This window comes from Pygocentrus nattereri, chromosome 4 (genome assembly GCF_015220715.1).
Source record: "Pygocentrus nattereri isolate fPygNat1 chromosome 4, fPygNat1.pri, whole genome shotgun sequence".
Taxonomy (NCBI): Eukaryota; Metazoa; Chordata; class Actinopteri; order Characiformes; family Serrasalmidae; genus Pygocentrus; species Pygocentrus nattereri.
In genome coordinates, this window is record NC_051214.1 from 26,276,459 (window position 1) to 26,294,903 (window position 18,445).

Consider the following 18,445-nt stretch of genomic DNA (forward strand, 5'->3'; position numbering starts at 1 on the left):
CCCTGTTCTTCAGTGGTCAGAACCCCATGGACCCTCTCAGAGCAGGTACTATTTGGGTGGTGGATCATTCTCAGCACTGCAGTGACACTGACGTGGTGGTGGTGTGTTAGTGTGTGTTGCGCTGGTCTAAATGGATCAGGCACAGCAGTGCTGCTGGAGTTTTAGTTTTACACCTCAGTGTCACTGCTGGACTGAGAACAGTCCAACAACCAAAAATATCCAGCCAACAGCATCCTGTGGGCAGCATCCTGTGACCACTGACGAAGGACTAGAGGATGACCAACACAAACTGTGCAGCAGCAGATGAGCTCTCGTCTCTGACTTTACATCTACAAGGTGGACTGACAAGGTAGGAGTGTCTAATAGAGTGGACAGTGAGTGGACACAGTGTTTCAAAACTCCAGCAATAGGTATTATTAGGAATCCCTGATTGGCTAACAGTTATCACAATGGCTAACAATTCTGTTATTAGACAATTTACATATGCCGTCTGCAGCTTTAAGATGCACTAAATAAAAGTGTTTATGTAATCAGTTTTCTTTTATTATATGGTCCATGTTATATAAGCCCTTTTATGCTGTTTGCCTTCAGAACATATTAAAGCATCATGATACAGCATTTTGTTTACCTCTGTCATACCCGTTAGCCCTCTTCAGTCAGTCTGTTTACATCAGTGAAAATACTAATGACAAACTGCAAACTCCTAGTCATCCAATCACCGATTTTAAATCTGAAAGATGCTGTGTGAAGCCGACAACCTCAGCTACATTTTGATGTCTGTCTAAAAGTTTTCTATTCATTTTCCATTTAGAAGAAAAACCTCTCACTCCCCTCACTGCACTCTGCAAAAAATCTGGTCAATTAACTCCTAAGTTTCAAAACTTTTTACCACTATAACTGGTTCATATTTCTACCTGGATTGTATGTTACAAATGATATATGATCAGTGTTTGGCCTAATGCGGCACATGTGCTCCCAGTGTAGTCTATCAAGTACCGCAGGCCATTAGCCTATCGAATAACTTGTGTCTGCCTATTTGAGAGTGGATTTTATCAAATAATCTTTTTAGTCATAAAGGTTTAGCAGATAATCTTTCCACTCATTAGTGTTCAAAGTACTTAAATATGTAACAGTTTTAGATTTGTGAACAAATGTGGCTGAAATTCCCCTAAAATTTGTTTCTGTTATAGCCTAAAGCACAGTACAAAGTACTGCTGTTATACTCTCTCACTAGCAAGTATTTGGAAAGATAAAACTTAACTCTGGATGGAACTTTTTTATAAGTTCTTTTTACACCTGTATTTATTGTTGCCAACGTTTGTCAAAGAAATGCAATGAAGGGTATCTGTGTTTACAGTGAAATAGGATTCAGAGAGATCTATATGGCTCCTCGGTATGTTAATAACAGCCTCTCAGGTAATATTTGAAATTTTTTCATATCATCTTAAAACACGCTTCGAGTTTGGTTTTTTTTTTTTTTTTTTTTTTTTTTTTTTTTTTTTTATTGTTTTGGGCTTTTTTTTTTTTTTTTTTTTTTTTTTAAATCGCACACCTAATTAAAAGCACGAGAGAGTAGAGTGCTTAGAATAGCTGATTATGCATAATGATATGAATGCTGTGTATGCAGGTCTTACTCTTTAGGTAGTCTGGTGTGAGGGCCTCTCCCTCCAGTATGTGTGTTGAGAGGGCTTTGTACACTTCAGAGTGCTCCCCCAGTGGGAGGAAATTCAACAGGTTCTGGTCCACCAGATCAGACTGAAACACAAACTCACATCTTTTAGCATCACTATTTTACACACACACACACACACACACACACACACTTACTGGTAAATGCTCCAATAAGGAAGTGACACTCTCTGAAACGTAGATTATGTTGCCGTCTGTCATGATGGCCAGAAAGAAGCCATCTAATGCCTGTGGTCAAAGAGCACAACACATTAAAAGCCATTAAAATAAGAACTCGGGACTATTTGGCTTCTAACCTTACTTTTAAAGAAATTAGACAGAGAAGCAGAGAAATCTCTGCTGAACACTGTATGATTGTGTGTGAGGAAGGTGATTGGGAGTGTATTCTCTCACCTCCAGCATCAGCTGTGTAAACTCCTCATTGCTGAGGAAAGGAGGCTTCCAGTCCTGACGGATCTCGCTCGACTCTGACTGCGCAGCGATTTCTGAGAAAGAGATAGAAAAACGTTATTGCACAAACACGACTGACAATAACTCTGATATTACAGGTGCAACAATTTAATGGGAAAAAAAAATACAATTCAATTCATCTTTGATTTTAATCCATTTCATCTTTATCAAAACCCCTCCAGAAGGATAACTGCTACTCAACAGACTACAGAATCAAATGCTAGTTCTAAACAATATTCAGTTTATATTTTAAATGAAAACTAATCATGGAAGCCAATATTATTAAATAGTGTCTTTCAAAACCTCAAAGTTTTAGTAGTAGCTAGAATATTGATAACACATAAATGTAAATAAAAACAACATACCATTAGGTCAGCTACAATGGAAAAGTTTTATTAAGACATTTATTTTATTCTAACTTTTTTTAGACAAGTATCATGAATGATGAAGGCTTATAAACACTTATAAATGTTTGGCAGATGAAACAAGGGACAAACTCCGAGGTCTGCGCTCAATCGTACAGTGTTGCTGCTGTAAAGCCAGCAGAGAAAGGCTCTATCGAAAGACTTACAACGTGTAGCTCTTGTAAATGACTAATCGCAAAAGTGAAAACAAGACATCTGTCTGCTGTATCTCCCTATAGAGGCAAGCAAAAATTCTCAGTGTTATTACTTTTTTCTTATGATTATTTGAATAAAACTAAACCTGAAGTACTACAATATAATAGAAAAACATCTCTAATAAATAATTGCTTTTAAAATAATGCTAAATCAGGGATCCTGCTAAAACTGGCAACCACGAGCAGGATGCTGACTAGCAGACAAACAGAGAAAACACCATAAAACCATCAGTTGACAAATTAAATAACTTTTTAGGAAACTCTGGTCAGTGAAGAGGGGTGATAAAGAGTGCCTCTGAATAATTGTCCGAAAAACTATGTATAGCTAAATAGCCAACACATTTATTCTCAGTAAGCAGAGAACATGCTAGCTAGCTAGAAATCCAGAGCAGTAGGAGGCTTATTCGGACCGGGAGTTTTTTTTTTTTGTTTGTTTTTTTTTTCCCAGAGTCTCATAACCTGTGCTTTATCGCAATATCCAATTATTCCTGCATGCAGAGCTGGCAACTGTGCGCCGCTGGTGACCAGCTAAGCATGTATTTACCTTGATAAACAAGTGATTGTTTGCCAAAGAACATGAGTTCATAAAGAAGTAAACTTGTTGGTCATTGAAATTAATTTTCCACAATTTTCACTGTCAAAAATAAGCAAAAATGATGAAATATGTATTGCAGTCCTAACCATGTGTAAAGGCTACAGGAGTTCAGTCAGCATCACTGCTGAAGTACTGTAACTGAATTCCTACTCTACTGATCCAGGATTAACACACTGTCCTCAAAACACGAAACATGCACACAACCAGGCTTTTCAGCATTAAAATCACTACTAGCATCAGAACATGTGTAATTTGGTAAATACAGACTATGATTAGCTTGTGATACATAGTGGTGAACTGCGACAGCTGATTGTGATACAATGTGATGGGGAGAGAGATTATTGGCCAGAAAAGACATTTCACACTCAGTGATTGGCTGAAGCGGCGATGGAGGAAGCGGGGGATACCTTTGTGTTTGCGCAGGAAGTCGATGCTCTTCTGCAGGATGGTGGACTTGTCCATCTTGCGGGTGTTGCCCGGCAACATGGTGCCCAGTTCCTTGATGAGCACATTGAACTGGTCTCGCCTCTTCTTCTCCGACTTGTTCCTGGAAACTCTGTACGAGTGGGCGCAAGACAAACATACAGTCATGTAATCAGACTCCACCACACAGACACAATGATTCACAGTGGGAATGCAAGAGTATTACAACATAAAGCCAGCATTCTAACTAATAAATTAATACCATGTCTAAGCTGTTGATTTACTGGAAAGTGTGTTTTTTCCATCTTAAAAAAAAAAAAAGCTCCAAATACTCCCATCAAAGATTCAATGTTTTTTTTTCCCCTGCTATAAAACCACCTCAGTCATACTGAAAGCAAAAACAGCATCACTGCACAATCCTCTAATTGCTAATGAGTCATTCCTAAACACCACTTGGGCACCTAATAGAAGAGATTTTCCTCTTGATGTTCGGTGTCTCACCGTTTAGCTTTGTCTTTCTCATCTTCTTCCATCAACCCATCAAAGATACTACTGTCATCCCTGAAAAACACGCAAACACAAAATTACATTTAATTACATTAAATTTCCTCACTTACTAAAACAACCCCTCACAACCAGCCAAATCCACCAGCCAATCAAAGCCAGATTTGACCTAGTAGTACGCCTTTGTGACATACATTTTTCAAAACTTTATTTCATTGTCCTTATAAAGAATTGTGGCATTTCATTGCACATGAAATAGAGCATAAAGCTCCATTCTCCACCTTCACTTACAATTGTTCTAGGAATGCATTAACATCAGAGATGGTATGAAACTGGATTCAGTGTCTTTCAGAACGTGGGCGTCAAATGTAGAGCAATGCTGTATCTCCACAGCTGGGCCACAGGGGAGCGCTGTAGGTTTCAGACTAAATTTAGCAGCAGCTTTTTTGTTCTCTGACTCAGCTGGTAGAAAGACAGCACAGTTCAGCCACTTGGTCTGAGCTTATGGTCAGAGCAGTCAGACGGTCATCTGTGATGGTTCAAGACTGGATACATGTTTACATGGAAGCTTACGTGAAGATCAGACTTTTAAAACAGTAACAATATTAAAAAAAAAAAAAAAAAAAAAAAATGTTTTTCAGCATCAACATCCTGACAAGCAGCAACAGCAGTTGCATCCCCTTCAATGTTACTGGTTACATTATTACTGGTTACTGGTACAAGTTAAAATTACAGCACCACAGGTCGTTTGGAAACCTTCAAATCCAGCATAAGTTACACATTTAGACTGTTTTCTGGCCTGATTTTTGGATTCCATGCTGCTTTGTTTAATATTAATTAGTCATCATAATTGTCGTCGTTGTCGTTGACCGCTTAATCCAGATAGAGTCACGGTAGCAGTTGTGAGAGCAGAGAATCCCAGATGACCCTGTCCCCTGCAACTTCCTCCAGCTCATTCCCAGAGACCCCAAGCTGCTCCCAGGCCAACTTGGAGATGTAATCCCTCCAGGACGACCCCGGGGCCTTATCCCGGTAGGCCATGCCTGGTGCACCCCCATCGGGAGGCGTCCAGGGGGCATCAGATGCCCGAAACACCTCGGCTGGTTCCTCTCAATGCGGAGGAGTAGCGGCTCTACTATCAAATAGAGTGTAGCCCGCCACTCTGCGAATAAAGCGCATTTCTGCCACTTGTATTCACAATCATTACCCACAGCTTATGACCATAGGTGAGTTTCAGGATGTAGACCGACCGGTAACCAGAGAGCTTTGCCTTATGGCTCAGCTCCCTCTTCACCATTACAGTCCGGTACAGTGACCGCATTACTGCTGCCCCTGTCCCAGCCTGCGGCCAATCTCACGATCCCTCTTCCCATCACTCGTGAAGACCCCGAGATACTTAAACTCCTCCACCTGGGGCAAGTCCTTTCCCCTTACCTGGAGTGGACATGCCATCCTTTTCTGGGCTAAGACCATGGACTCAGATTTGGAGGTGCTGATCCACATACCAGCCACTTCACACTCCGTATCCAGTGAGCGCTGGAGGCATCCATGTGATTCAGCCAAAAGAACAACATCGTCTGCAAACAGCAGAGACGCCACCCTCCGGGCTCCACACATAATGCCCTCCTGACCTTGGCTATGCCTTGACACCCTGTCCATGAATATCACGAACAGGAGTGGAGACATGGCACAACCTTGCCAGGGCCCAACACTAATACTGAAAGGGTCTGACTTAACGGCCGGGACGGAATCTGCATTGTTCCTCCTCAATCTGAGGTTCAACTATCGGTTGGAGTCTCCTTTTCCTTGGTATCCAAGGGTACTGTTCCTGAGGTCCATGCACTATTGCAGAGGCGCGTCAGCCATGACAGCCCCATAATATCCAGAGCCTTAAGCATCTCCGGACGAAACTCGACACACCAGAGGCCTCCGGCCCCGACTCCTGTGAGGGAGGCATGTCTCCCAGATTAGGAGTTCTTCAAAGTGCTCCTTCCACTGACCGACAATCACCGGACAGTTGTCCAGAACATCCTTGAAGCCGGTATAAAGTCTATAAAGTCCATGGCTTCACCAAACTCCCACACACTGGATTATGAAGGTTTTGAACAGGGTCCAATCAGACTCCATGTCCCCTCCCTGCCCGGGACATGAGAAAAGCTCTCCCAGAGGTGGAAGGTGAAACCATTCCGAACAGGGGCCTCCGACAGTCATTCCCAGCACACCCTCACTATTCGCTTGGGTCTACCGGGTCTAACCATCAGTTTTCCTTGCCTCACCACCAGATGGTGATCAGTTGACAGCTCAGCAACTCTTATTACCCGAGTGTCCAGAACATATGGTCCCAAGTCAGATGAAACGACAACAAAGTCGATCATTGACCTCTGACCCAAGGAGCTCTGGTACCATGTACACTTATGAACATCCTTGTGTTTGAACGTGCTGTTTGTTATGGACAATCCATGCCCAGCACAGAAGTCCAATAACAATTCACCATTCGGGTTTAGATCGGGCAGGCCGTTCTTCCCAATAACGTCTCTCCAGGTCTCCCAGTGATTGCCAACATGAGCATTGACGTCCCCCAGTAAGTCTACAGAGTCTGTATGGGACCCTTTCCAGAACCCCACCCACTCGCTCCAAGAAGGCCGAATCCTCTGACCTGTTGTTTGGTGCATAAGCACACACAAGTGTCAGTTTTCCTCTCTGCAATTTTAATTCGCATTGAGGCGACCCTCTCGTCCACTGGGACAAACTCCAACTGCACGGCCGGCAGCCAGGGACTCGTGAGTATCCCCACTCCCGCCCCGCGCCTCTCACCCTGTGCAACCCCTGAGTAGGAGAGGGAGCAACCCCTATCAAGGAGTTCGGTTCCAGAGCAGACAATCTGGGTGGAGGTGAGCCCAACTATATCTAGTTGGTACCTCTCAACCTCCCGCACAAGCTCCGGCTCTTCCCCCCCCAGTGAGGTTACATTCCACATGCCAAGAGCCAGTTTCTGACGCAAGGGCCTAAGCCGCCAAGGGCCCCCCTGCCATCTCCCACAGCCTGTGCAGCACTACACCACTCCCTCATGCTGGACCTTGCGGGTGGTGGGCCCACATGGTATTAGTTTTTATTTTATTTAAATATTTTCAATATTTGTACATTTAAACAGATGGTTAGATTAAATTAATCGGCTGTAACTCAAACATTAAGGCCAATAACAATTTTCCAAATAATTTTCAATTTTATTTATGCCACCCTGCGACAGATCGTGCACCACTGTTATCAGTAATAGGGAAGGTAATAGGGGAGGCTTTTTCAGCCGCTTCCGAAAAACATAACTGCAGAGGTGTGTCCCAAAACCAACAAACTGGCAATGAGAGCACTTCTCCATTTCTTCCAGGGCAAATTCCCCTGAACCATCCAGATTCCGCTCCATTCTTTCCCCTTGTGCCGCATTGTTCCCAAATAGCTCTGCAAAAACCACAACAGCAGGAATGCACATGAGGGAGAGCCAAGGTGCCCTCACCTCACCTGTGCTTGTCTGACACACCATCAGTTCGCTTTGAGGTCACCGGAGTGCGATGCTGCATGAGTCCCATAGCTGCGCAGTGCAGCCCTTCCAGATAATGGTTGCAGGGGCGCATGCGTGTGCGCAAGCCAGATAAGCATGAGTCATAGTGTGTGTGGACGCGGTCACCGGTGAGAGTGCATTTTCTCCTGGCATTGAGTGCGCAAGTTCTCATGAAGCACTTTTATAGAAATGGGCTAGCGTTGGTCTGAGTGTGTTTGCGTCAAAGCCTTGGGGAGAGCAAGTCAGCGAATGTGTGGGTTCACTCACGCACTCTCTTTCCCTCTCTCAAGTGAGTGGGCATGAAAATGGCACTGGGTCTTAGAAAATGCCACTAATGAGACCTTAGAAGAACTCTACTTACGGATGCTGAGATAAACGTAATTTATGGGTCTTACAACTAAGCTGTTTTTTAAAGGGCAATATCCTACACTGTTCTTGCATTTTATATTTTCTCCCAGACCAACTTATAAGGTTTGTGTGGTTTTATGTGCAAACGCCCAATTTTAACTTGAGCACTTCCCAACCTCTGTTAAAACAGGCTGCTTTTAAAGTTTTAATGTGAATTTAAGATTTGTATATGCAAATGAGCTCCATTATGATTGGTGCCATGTGTCGTGCCTTCAGAAAGTGGTCTGGATAGAAAAACAAATATGACGCTTGTGTAACACCATAAAAACATTTTGGCAGGTTAGTTTCCATATATAGACTTGGACACTTACGGTTTTTACATACTACATAAAACATGTTTATTTACATGTTTGATATAATATTGTGACATCTTATTACAATAATGATAACATATCGTCATATCGCCCACCCATTCTACAAAGTACTCTTATTGGTATAGCAGTGGCATCCCTGCCTGGACAGGACTCTCCAATTCTCTGTGCGGTAGGAGGTGGTGTTATCTGATATGCTATTTTCGATTTTATTTATGCCACCTATGGACAGATCATGCATCACTGTTTTTATTAGTAATAAGTAAGTATTTACATGAGCAATTCACTAATACACATAAAAATGTATGGATGTATAAACAAATAAATAAATCTTTGTGAAGTGAATCTAACAAGCCAGTGGGAATGACAGTTGTGAACAGTCTGCATGTCTATTAATGCACGTTTGAATTCAGTGACAGCTACGCTGACGTCAACCGTTCTGGTCAGCGCACAAGAAAGGATATTTATATCTACAGGCTGAAACCAGAACTCAGTCTGGTCAGAAAGGTTGGAAGGGTGTGAGAGCACATGTATCAACGTGAAATGAGAGAGAGATGACGCACTCGATCAGCATAAAAACTTATTATGAACACATACATTATGGAAAGGGCTTAATGCTGACAGATGTGTTGCACAAGGATGACAACATAATTAGGGGATGCAAATGTGTAACCACAATATCATTTTCCATCAAAAACACCAACAGGAATCTGTCAAATGTTGTAAATATTGAGAAGTGAGGGCTAAAAACTCAGCAAATGGGGTGCTAAAATTAGCAGAGTATTTACAGTAGATCTGTGATGAGATGACCATATTTAGATGTGTATTGCGTGTTTGTTCACAGTAAAGAGCTTTACTGGCACCGCAACCTACAGACCATTCTACAGCTGAGTACACACAGAGAGAGAGAGAGAGTGGGGGGGGGTTCTCTCTGCTATGCACTGTAATGCATGAGAAAGAAAGTATATGATGAACATACTGTTAATGGGTGTAAATACTCAGTGTAGTGTACATTATGCCATGTCTGTGCCTTCTAAATAAACATTTTATATATTTTATATAATATAATAATTATATAATAATTAACATGTACTTCCTGAGTTGTGAAAGCTGAACTCCAGGGCCAGGCTTCAGACTTCATTCAAACTAAGTTTGGATTTTCTGTCTCGTGACAGTGGATTGCTTAAGCGAGCTACATCACCCCACCAACATATCCCTGCCCTGGAGCAGGTTAGACGGCATAAGATCAGGGCTTTGGCTCATAAACAGCTCTTGAAGCAATCAGGGCTGAGCTTCTGACCAATCCCAGCCTTTTGACTTATGCTGACCATACACTAGACAAGACTCGTCTTTCAAAAGTCTTTTCAGAGTCTTAAAGTCTGATACCCTCTCGCATTTAAAGACAGTGTCACAGATTTTAGTCACAGACTATGATTTTGCAAAGACAGGAAATCTTGTAGTGCCACTATTACAAGACAACTAGATTTTTACAACTGCAACTAGATTTTTGAGATTATTGCCCATCATGATTTACCATCATTAATCATCATCACCCAGAAATTAAATCTACCTGCAAAATGTGCAAATACTTTTTGAATTTGATATAAAGATTTACACATCAACACAACATACAGCGATTCAGCATTGTTGATTAGGTGTTATGGTGTTTAAACCATAAAAAACAGTGTAACAGAAAGCAAAAAAAGTACGGAAAAAACATCAATGATTCTCCAGTAAGGTCATTCTAACAGTCCTGAAATATTAAAAGCAGTCAGTTTACATTTGAAATTAATATTATTATATTTTAAGTTAAGATTATTGTATTAAAGTGGAGCAGATTTGCCGTTTTTACAGAGATTTCAGACAGTCACACATACATTTTCTCTCTCTCTTATTCTGTCTACCGGGCCGCGGGCCAAGACTTAAAACGTACAATAATATTAAAGACAGCAGTATTTTTTACTATAATAAATTCTTTATTTTTTACATCTTTACATGTTTATTAGTACAAATTATTTCTTCTTTGAAAAATTAGTTGCTCAACGACTCCTTAAGTTTCATTCGACTTCATTAAACCTCATGCTTTAAAATGTGTACGAGCACAAGGACTAATTAATCATAGCTTAGGTTAACAGAGAAGACTACACTTTTAAAACGAGTACCCCACAGTTGCATTTGCTTTATGAAGCCGAAACTTAGTTATGGGAACAGTCGAACATTCTTTAAGAACCAGGCCTGAGAGTTCCAGCACAACCACTTCAACTCAAGAAGGGCTTCTTACATCAGCTGAATCCGGTAAGGGTGGGTAATATACCCTATATGGACAAAAGTACTGGGAAACCTACACATTGCACCCATTCTAAAATCACAGGCATTATTATGGAGATGGTATCCCTTTGGAGCTGTAACAGCTTCCACTCTTCAGGGAAGATTTCTACAAGATTTTGGAGTCTGTCTGTGTGAATATTTGCCCATTCATCCAGAAGAGCATTTGTGAGGTCAGACACTGATGTTGGACGAGAAGGTCTCACAATCTGCTCACAATCTCTGTTCTAGTTCATCCGAAAGGTGTTTGATGGGGCTGAGGTCAGGGTTCTGTGAGTGCCAGGTGTTCTTTCATACCAAACTCATCCAGCCATGCCTTTATGGATCTTGCTTTGTGCATTGGGGCCCAGACATGCTGAAAAGGGAAAGAGCCTCCCCGAAACCGTTCCCACAAAGTTGGAAGCACAGAATTGTCCAAAATGTCTTGGTCTGCTGAAGCATTAAGATTCCCCTTCACTGGAACTAAGGGTCCAACCCCATATCATTATACCTCCTCCACCAAACTTTACAGCTGGCAGATGGGCAGGGAACGTGGCACTCAGCATTTTGGTCTTAGGCTTAGCAGCTGGAAACCCATTTTGTGAAGCTGCAAGCGTGCAGTTCTTCTGCTGATGCTGCTTCCAGAGGCAATTCAGAACTGTTTAGTGAGTGATTCAACAGAGAATAAGCATTGTGCGCTTCAGCACTCGATGGCCCTTCTCTGTGAGTTTGCTTGGTCCACTGCTTCGTGGCTGAGTTGTTGTTTCCATTTCACGATAATAGCACTGGGGCAGATTTAGCAGGACAGAAATTTCATAAACTCACTTGTGGCATAGGTGCATCCTATGGCAGTACCATGTTTAAAGTCACTGAGCTCATCAGTAAGACCCATTCTGCTGCCAGTGTATTGTCTATAGAGACTACCTCGCTATATGCTCATCAATCCACGTATCAGCAAATACATGTGGCTAGAACACCTGAACTCAGTAATTAGGAGGTGCGTCCCAATACTTTTGTCTGTATAGTGCATGTTAGATCATATTTATCTCTATCGTAGTGCTCTTGTGGCTATCATACATTTAAACAACATAACCAAGTGCAAAGTTTAGAACAATTACAGAGCGCAGGACATCGAAAAAGGGGGAATTTCACAAAGCAGGATTTCTCAGCACAATAAGCCAACAAATTAAGCTTGTTCAATGTGAAAAAAGCCAGGGAACATTCCTATGAGACAATCCTCAACTTTGGGCTTACGTTATCCAGCGTACTGAGAAATACTGCTTTGTGAAATATCCCCCAGGGTTATTATGCTATTATAATATTTTATTATCACCTTATTTTATTATATTTATTTTCACCTATGGTTGGATTTTCCTCCAGTTCTACTTTGAGTTTTTCAAAATGCCGAATAACCCGTGTGAAAATTTACTTCACTCAGCTTTTCATATCCTTTTGTTTTGACCAAATGTGCATTATTGCACATGCATTTGAACTAGATTTTCCATGCATTAGTATTCTACAGAGAGCAATTACTAACCACCTGCTCCACATTCACTATGCGACAATAGCTATGAAGGACACACAAACATGTAATTAATCACTTCCGGATTTATTACTGGAGATATAATGTGGTGTTTCTAATAGAGACAAGAAACTCTTGTACATGCCTTTTAATAATTCCACACCAGAAGCTGGTATCACAAGGGATCCGTTTTCATAAGGTCCTACTGATAACATTCAGCACTGTACTGTCCATAACCTCACTTATAGTAAACAGTAAATACAGTGTACGTACACAACAATTTCATTAGCTACTTCCATTACCACGCGCACACATACACACAAACACAGTGTGCAGGCTGAGGCTACCTAATCATTAACCCTAATGGTGTTTGTGCTGCTGTGAGGGTAAGCGAGAGAAGGAGAGCCAATAGAAGGATAATAAAAGAATGTATTTGCGTTGTTCCTGTTCTCTGCACCCCCACAAAGATGGCAAGGTCCATCAATAACACGATAATAAAGAGCTCACGTGAGCCTTCGCAGTTCCCACATCAAACAACGACCATAAGACGGCTCTGAAGAGCCACTCCAAACACCTATTCAGTGCCTGCAGTGTGACCGAGGTTCTGGTCTGACTGACAATGTCTTGTGGCAGCTGTAAATAGCAACGAGGTCTGAAAAGGGCTTGTCCAGTTACCAGGGGTGCAATCCTGGCACCAAAGGCCTTCACTGATACCAAGTCATTTATTAACAGTACACAGAGGCACTGATGAGTGATTTCTTTTACAAGTCAATAAACGTATGCTAAGGCCTTTGTACTTCAAGTATATTATATGGCCAAGATTATATGCTTACATTTAAAAGCGTGGAATTGCTCGTCATATTATTCTTTTCCATTTTACATATCTTGTACAATGTGGTTTATATACCATTCAATTTACAATCAATAAATAATTAACTACAAATAAAAGGCATTCTGGAAATTCAGCTTTCATTTTAGAGCCATACAAACAGTTGTATGTAAATGTTTGGGCCCCTGGACAAATTACGTCTTGCTGATTTAAGTAAAAATAAGTCACATATCTATAGAGAAGACACAATAACACCTTATTGTTCAATTTAATATACTGAGGTGAAAAAATAAAAATGTGATCTATGCAAAACTTTGGGCACATTTTATATTTTACATTTTTCCCAATTTCACAATTCAGCAAATAAAGAGAAATTGTGCACTACAAACTGCAGAAAATGCCATATTTAAGTTTATTCAGATTTTACTGCATATACTGTACAACTTTACACTTCCAATATATTACACAACCAAGATTTTAGTACTACAAATTACTGTTTTTATTACTAATAATTGGCCATGTTTGATTTTTTTTGTAATCAATCACTTTAAATTTATGGTCAAGATTATAAAGAGTATTGACGAAAATTGAATCTGAAATATTTATTTTTAGTCAAAAATATAATTATAATTAAATAGTTACAGAGCAATAAATAAATAAATAAGCGAACAAGCTAAGCCTTTATACATGTAATATACTGTATGGGCAACATTACAATTAAACACACACACATTTTATATATATATATATATATATATATATATATATATATATATATATATATATATATATATATATATATATATATATATATATATATATATATATATATATATATATATAGTGTGTGTATACCAACATGTGACCAAGCTGACTGCACGGTCTGTATTAATAAAGAAACTGTAAAGTTTAAATAAAAAAAATAACAGTGGAGGCTCACGTGAGGCATGTTAGCTTTACTGTAAATGGGTCTTATTCACAGAGGATTTGTTATGGCTCATTCGCTACTGTAGCAGGTCTGACCAGTCATTTCACTCTCTCCTGCAGGACCACTTACGCAAGGGTTAAAACCGGCAAGAAAAACAAAGCCATTCACAACAACGCTTCAATAACAGCACGTGTGAACCTGCTCACGCTGTTGAAAACAACCTGTTATCTGGATTCCTCTCGTGTCAATGTGTGTTTACAGACGGTAAGTGTTATGAGCCGAATATGCGACAGTGTTAATAAGTTATGCATGTGCAAGGACAGTCAGACACCAAGAGAGAGACGAAGCCTCCTTAAAACCAGTCTTTTAACCTGGCTACTCGACACTTGGAAACAGAAGAGGAAAAAAATGGGAGAAACAGAGCAGTCATGAGCAAAAGAAGGAGAAAAACAAAAGCTTGTAAACTTCGTTTTTTTTGTTTTTTTTTTTAACTACAGGTCACACACACACACATATATATATACAGTGGGTTGCAAAAGTATTCAGCCCCCTTGAACTTTTCAACCTTTTGCCACATTTAAGGCTTCAAACATAAAGATATGAAATTGTAATTTTTTGTGAAGAATCAACAACAAGTGGGACACAATTGTGAAGTGGAACGAAATTTATTGGATATTTTAAACTTTTTTTAGAAATAAAAAACTGAAAAGTGGGGCGTGCAATATTATTCGGCCCCTTTACTTTCAGTGCAGCAAACTCACTCCAGAAGTTCAGTGAGGATCTCTGAATGATCCAATGTTGACCTAAATGACTGATGATGATAAATAGAATACACCTGTGTGTAATCAAGTCTCCGTATAAATGCACCTGCTCTGTGATAGTCTCAGAGTTCTGTTTAAAGCGCAGAGAGCATCATGAAGACCAAGGAACACACCAGGCAGGTCCGAGATACTGTTGTGGAGAGGTTTAAAGCCGGATTTGGATAGAAAAAGATTTCCCAAGCTTTAAACATCTCAAGGAGCACTGTGCAAGCGATCATATTGAAATGGAAGGAGTATCAGACCACTGCAAATCTACCAAGACCCGGCCGTCCCTCTAAACTTTCAGCTCAAACAAGGAGAAGACTGATCATAGATGCAGCCAAGAGGCCCATGATCACTCTGGCTGAACTGCAGAGATCTACAGCTGAGGTGGGAGACTTTGTCCATAGGACAACGATCAGTGGTACACTGCACAAATCTGGGCTTTATGGAAGAGTGGCAAGAAAAAGCCATTTCTCAAAGATATCCATAAAAAGTCTCATTTAATGTTTGCCACAAGCCACCTGGGACACACACCAAACATGTGGAAGAAGGTGCTCTGGTCAGATGAAACCAAAATCGAACTTATGTTTGGCGTAAAAGCAATACAGCTCATCACCCTGAACACACCATCCCCACTGTCAAACATGGTGGTGGCAGCATCATGGTTTGGGCCTGCTTTTCTTCAGCAGGGACAGGGAAGATGGTTAATATTGATGGGAAGATGGATGGAGCCAAATACAGGACTATTCTGGAAGAAAACCTGTTGGAGTCTGCAAAAGACCTGAGACTGGGACGGAGATTTATCTTCCAACAAGACAATGATCCAAAACATAAAGCAACATCTACAATGGAATGGTTCACAAATAAACGTATCCAGGTGTTAGAATGGCCAAGTCAAAGTCCAGACCTGAATCCAATCGAGAATCTGTGGAAAGAGCTGAAAACTGCTGTTCACAAACGCTCTCCATCCAACTTCACTGAGCTCGAGCTGTTTTGCAAGGAAGAATGGGCAAAAATTTCAGTCTCTCGATGTGCAAGACTGACAGAGACGTACCCCAAGCCACTTGCAGCTGTAATCACAGCAAAAGGTGGCGCTACAAAGTATTAAAGCAAGGGGGCTGAATAATATTGCACGCCCCACTTTTCAGTTTTTTATTTCTAAAAAAAGTTTAAAATATCCAACAAATTTCGTTCCACTTCACGATTGTGTCCCACTTGTTGTTGACTCTTCACAAAAAATGTCAATTTCATATCTTTATGTTTGAAGACTGAAATGTGGCAAAAGGTTGAAAAGTTCAAGGGGGCTGAATACTTTTGCAACCCACTGTATATATTCTCCTGAATGAGATCAAACTGATGTCCCACAGCAAAAAAAATACTTAAAAATAATGAGTGTTTATACAATAGATATTTGCAAGGATGATGTTATGATCTATTCAAACTCAAAGCATTAACAGACAGTAATACACTAAAAATACACAAAATTATTGTTTATACAGTATTTTTTTTTATTTTATTTAGGAGATGTCTGTCCCAAACTCCTAAACCCTAAATTTCAACTTGTGAAAATAATACTTACAGCTCTACTTTTTGCGCTTCGTTTTTAGATGCAAAGCACCTCATGCTAAATTTCGGGATCAACAAAAGTATCTATCCATCATCTATCTATCCATCTACAGACCTGGCTTGTAACTCACTCACTCACTCACTCACTCATCTTAACAAAACTGTCCACAAGGGGGAGCAACTGGCCCTCAAGTAACTAGACTGAAAGCAATTTTAGCTGAATAGGCCAAGAATATTGAGCTCTGTGGACCACTGTTCATGTTTTACTTTTTTAAAGCTGTTATTCAAAAGATCCTTTTGATTTAGTGTAAAGTTGATGGATTTAGATTTACAATGAGTTTTTTTTTTTTTTAAATAAAGTCCTACATTTTCTTTTTTTTACACCATGTCACTACCGAAACACAAAGTTTTAGTCCTTGGGCGGAGTCTTATCTTAGCCACACCCCTGTATTTTAATACAGGAAGTGAAACTGCATCCCTGTCCTTCATCCTTATTGTTACATGGCAAACAACTAGATCCTGTAATTTCCTGATTTAAGTAAATTTGTCCCAAAGTATTGGAGGGGGAAAAAAAGTAAAAAATCAGCGACTAATTTTATACATTATCAATACTGAGACATTTTCTGCAATTAAGTAAAATTGTGTGTTCTGATACAAAAATAATGATTGTGTGTATACAGCTGTTCAAAGCTGTGTTTGCTCAAAATCAGGTAAAATGGTCACTGTACTGAACTGTACTGAAACAGTTACTGGCAAAACATTTGGTAAAGCTTTGGGGGCATTATTATAGCTATTTTCAATTAATGTCCAATTGTTTTAATAATAAAAACACAATTAAGGTGTTTGGTCACTCAAAGCAATAGGACTTTAGTCCATGTCAGTTAGAAGTCTCTAAACAGATCTGGTCTGATCTGCTGTCTGCGTCAGTTTTAACTGAAGACCTTATAACTGACAGATTAAAAAAAAAAGGGTTAAACAGGTTACAAACTAAGACACACACACACACACACACACACACACACACACCATCTAAGCCGCTTCTCCCTCAGGGTTGCGGGATGGTTGCTGGAGCCTATTCCAGCTATCACTGGGCAAAAGACAGGATACACCCTGGACAGGTCGCCAGTCCATCGCAGGGCAGACAGACATACACATTCACACCTAGTGGCAATTTTGCATGTCCAAACGGCCTGATTGCATGTCTTTAGACTGTGGGAGCAAACCGGAGAACCCGGAGGAAACCCATGCAGACACGGGAAGAACGTGAAAACTCCACACAGAGAGGACCGTGGTCGCCCAGCCGGGGACTCAAACCCAGTCCCTCCTTGCTGTGAGGCGACAGCACTGCCCACCACGCCACCGTGCCGCCAAACTAAGACACGCTACACTTAAAATTTACTTAAACATCCATTGCTGTAATGACCAAAATGCACTTCTACAAGACATAGTTATTTCTTCTGACTGTATTTCAGTAAGAGTTAGGCTAACTTAAGGACTAAAAAAAAGCTTCTTTGCCACTGAGTTTGCACACATCAGGGTTCCTGAGCTCTGACTCTCTGCTTGTCGTACAGCTTCTTTTTAAAATATTTGTCAATACTGTTAAGTAAATCTTAGTGTGACTGTAAGTAGGTGTTCTTTTGAACTAACGGAAAGAAAATTCAGTCAGGAAAACTTTAACTAGCTAACTTTATACAAGCGCTGCAGTTGATCACTCTTTCATCACCCTCTCGCCCTCGACCCAAGCTGCATTCATGTAAAAGAACTTTTGTTTTTAAAAGATGAAAAAGTGCTAAAAGATGCTAAAAAAATGCAAAAGTGTATTTTTATTCATTTTTTTTTCAACAGTAGAAATGTACTTAGGCAGACGTCCGTATACCTGAGCACTGCCAACGTATAAGGTGTGTGAGGAAAACATTCCTAACATGTAGGGCTGCCACAACG

General features: G+C 40.5%; 1 protein-coding gene across 1 annotated transcript in view; it reads right to left on the reverse strand.

The window, feature by feature from the left end:
* clocka (clock circadian regulator a) overlaps nt 1-18,445 on the reverse strand; it is a 92,609-nt gene that overhangs the window by 21,489 nt on the left and 52,675 nt on the right. Inside the window, exons 6-10 of the mRNA XM_017688102.2 lie at nt 4,278-4,337; nt 3,761-3,909; nt 2,083-2,174; nt 1,828-1,917; nt 1,635-1,755 (exon numbers count right to left, since the gene is read on the reverse strand). Coding sequence (XP_017543591.1) covers nt 1,635-1,755; nt 1,828-1,917; nt 2,083-2,174; nt 3,761-3,909; nt 4,278-4,337 — 512 coding nt within the window. The remainder of the gene's footprint in view (nt 1-1,634; nt 1,756-1,827; nt 1,918-2,082; nt 2,175-3,760; nt 3,910-4,277; nt 4,338-18,445) is intronic.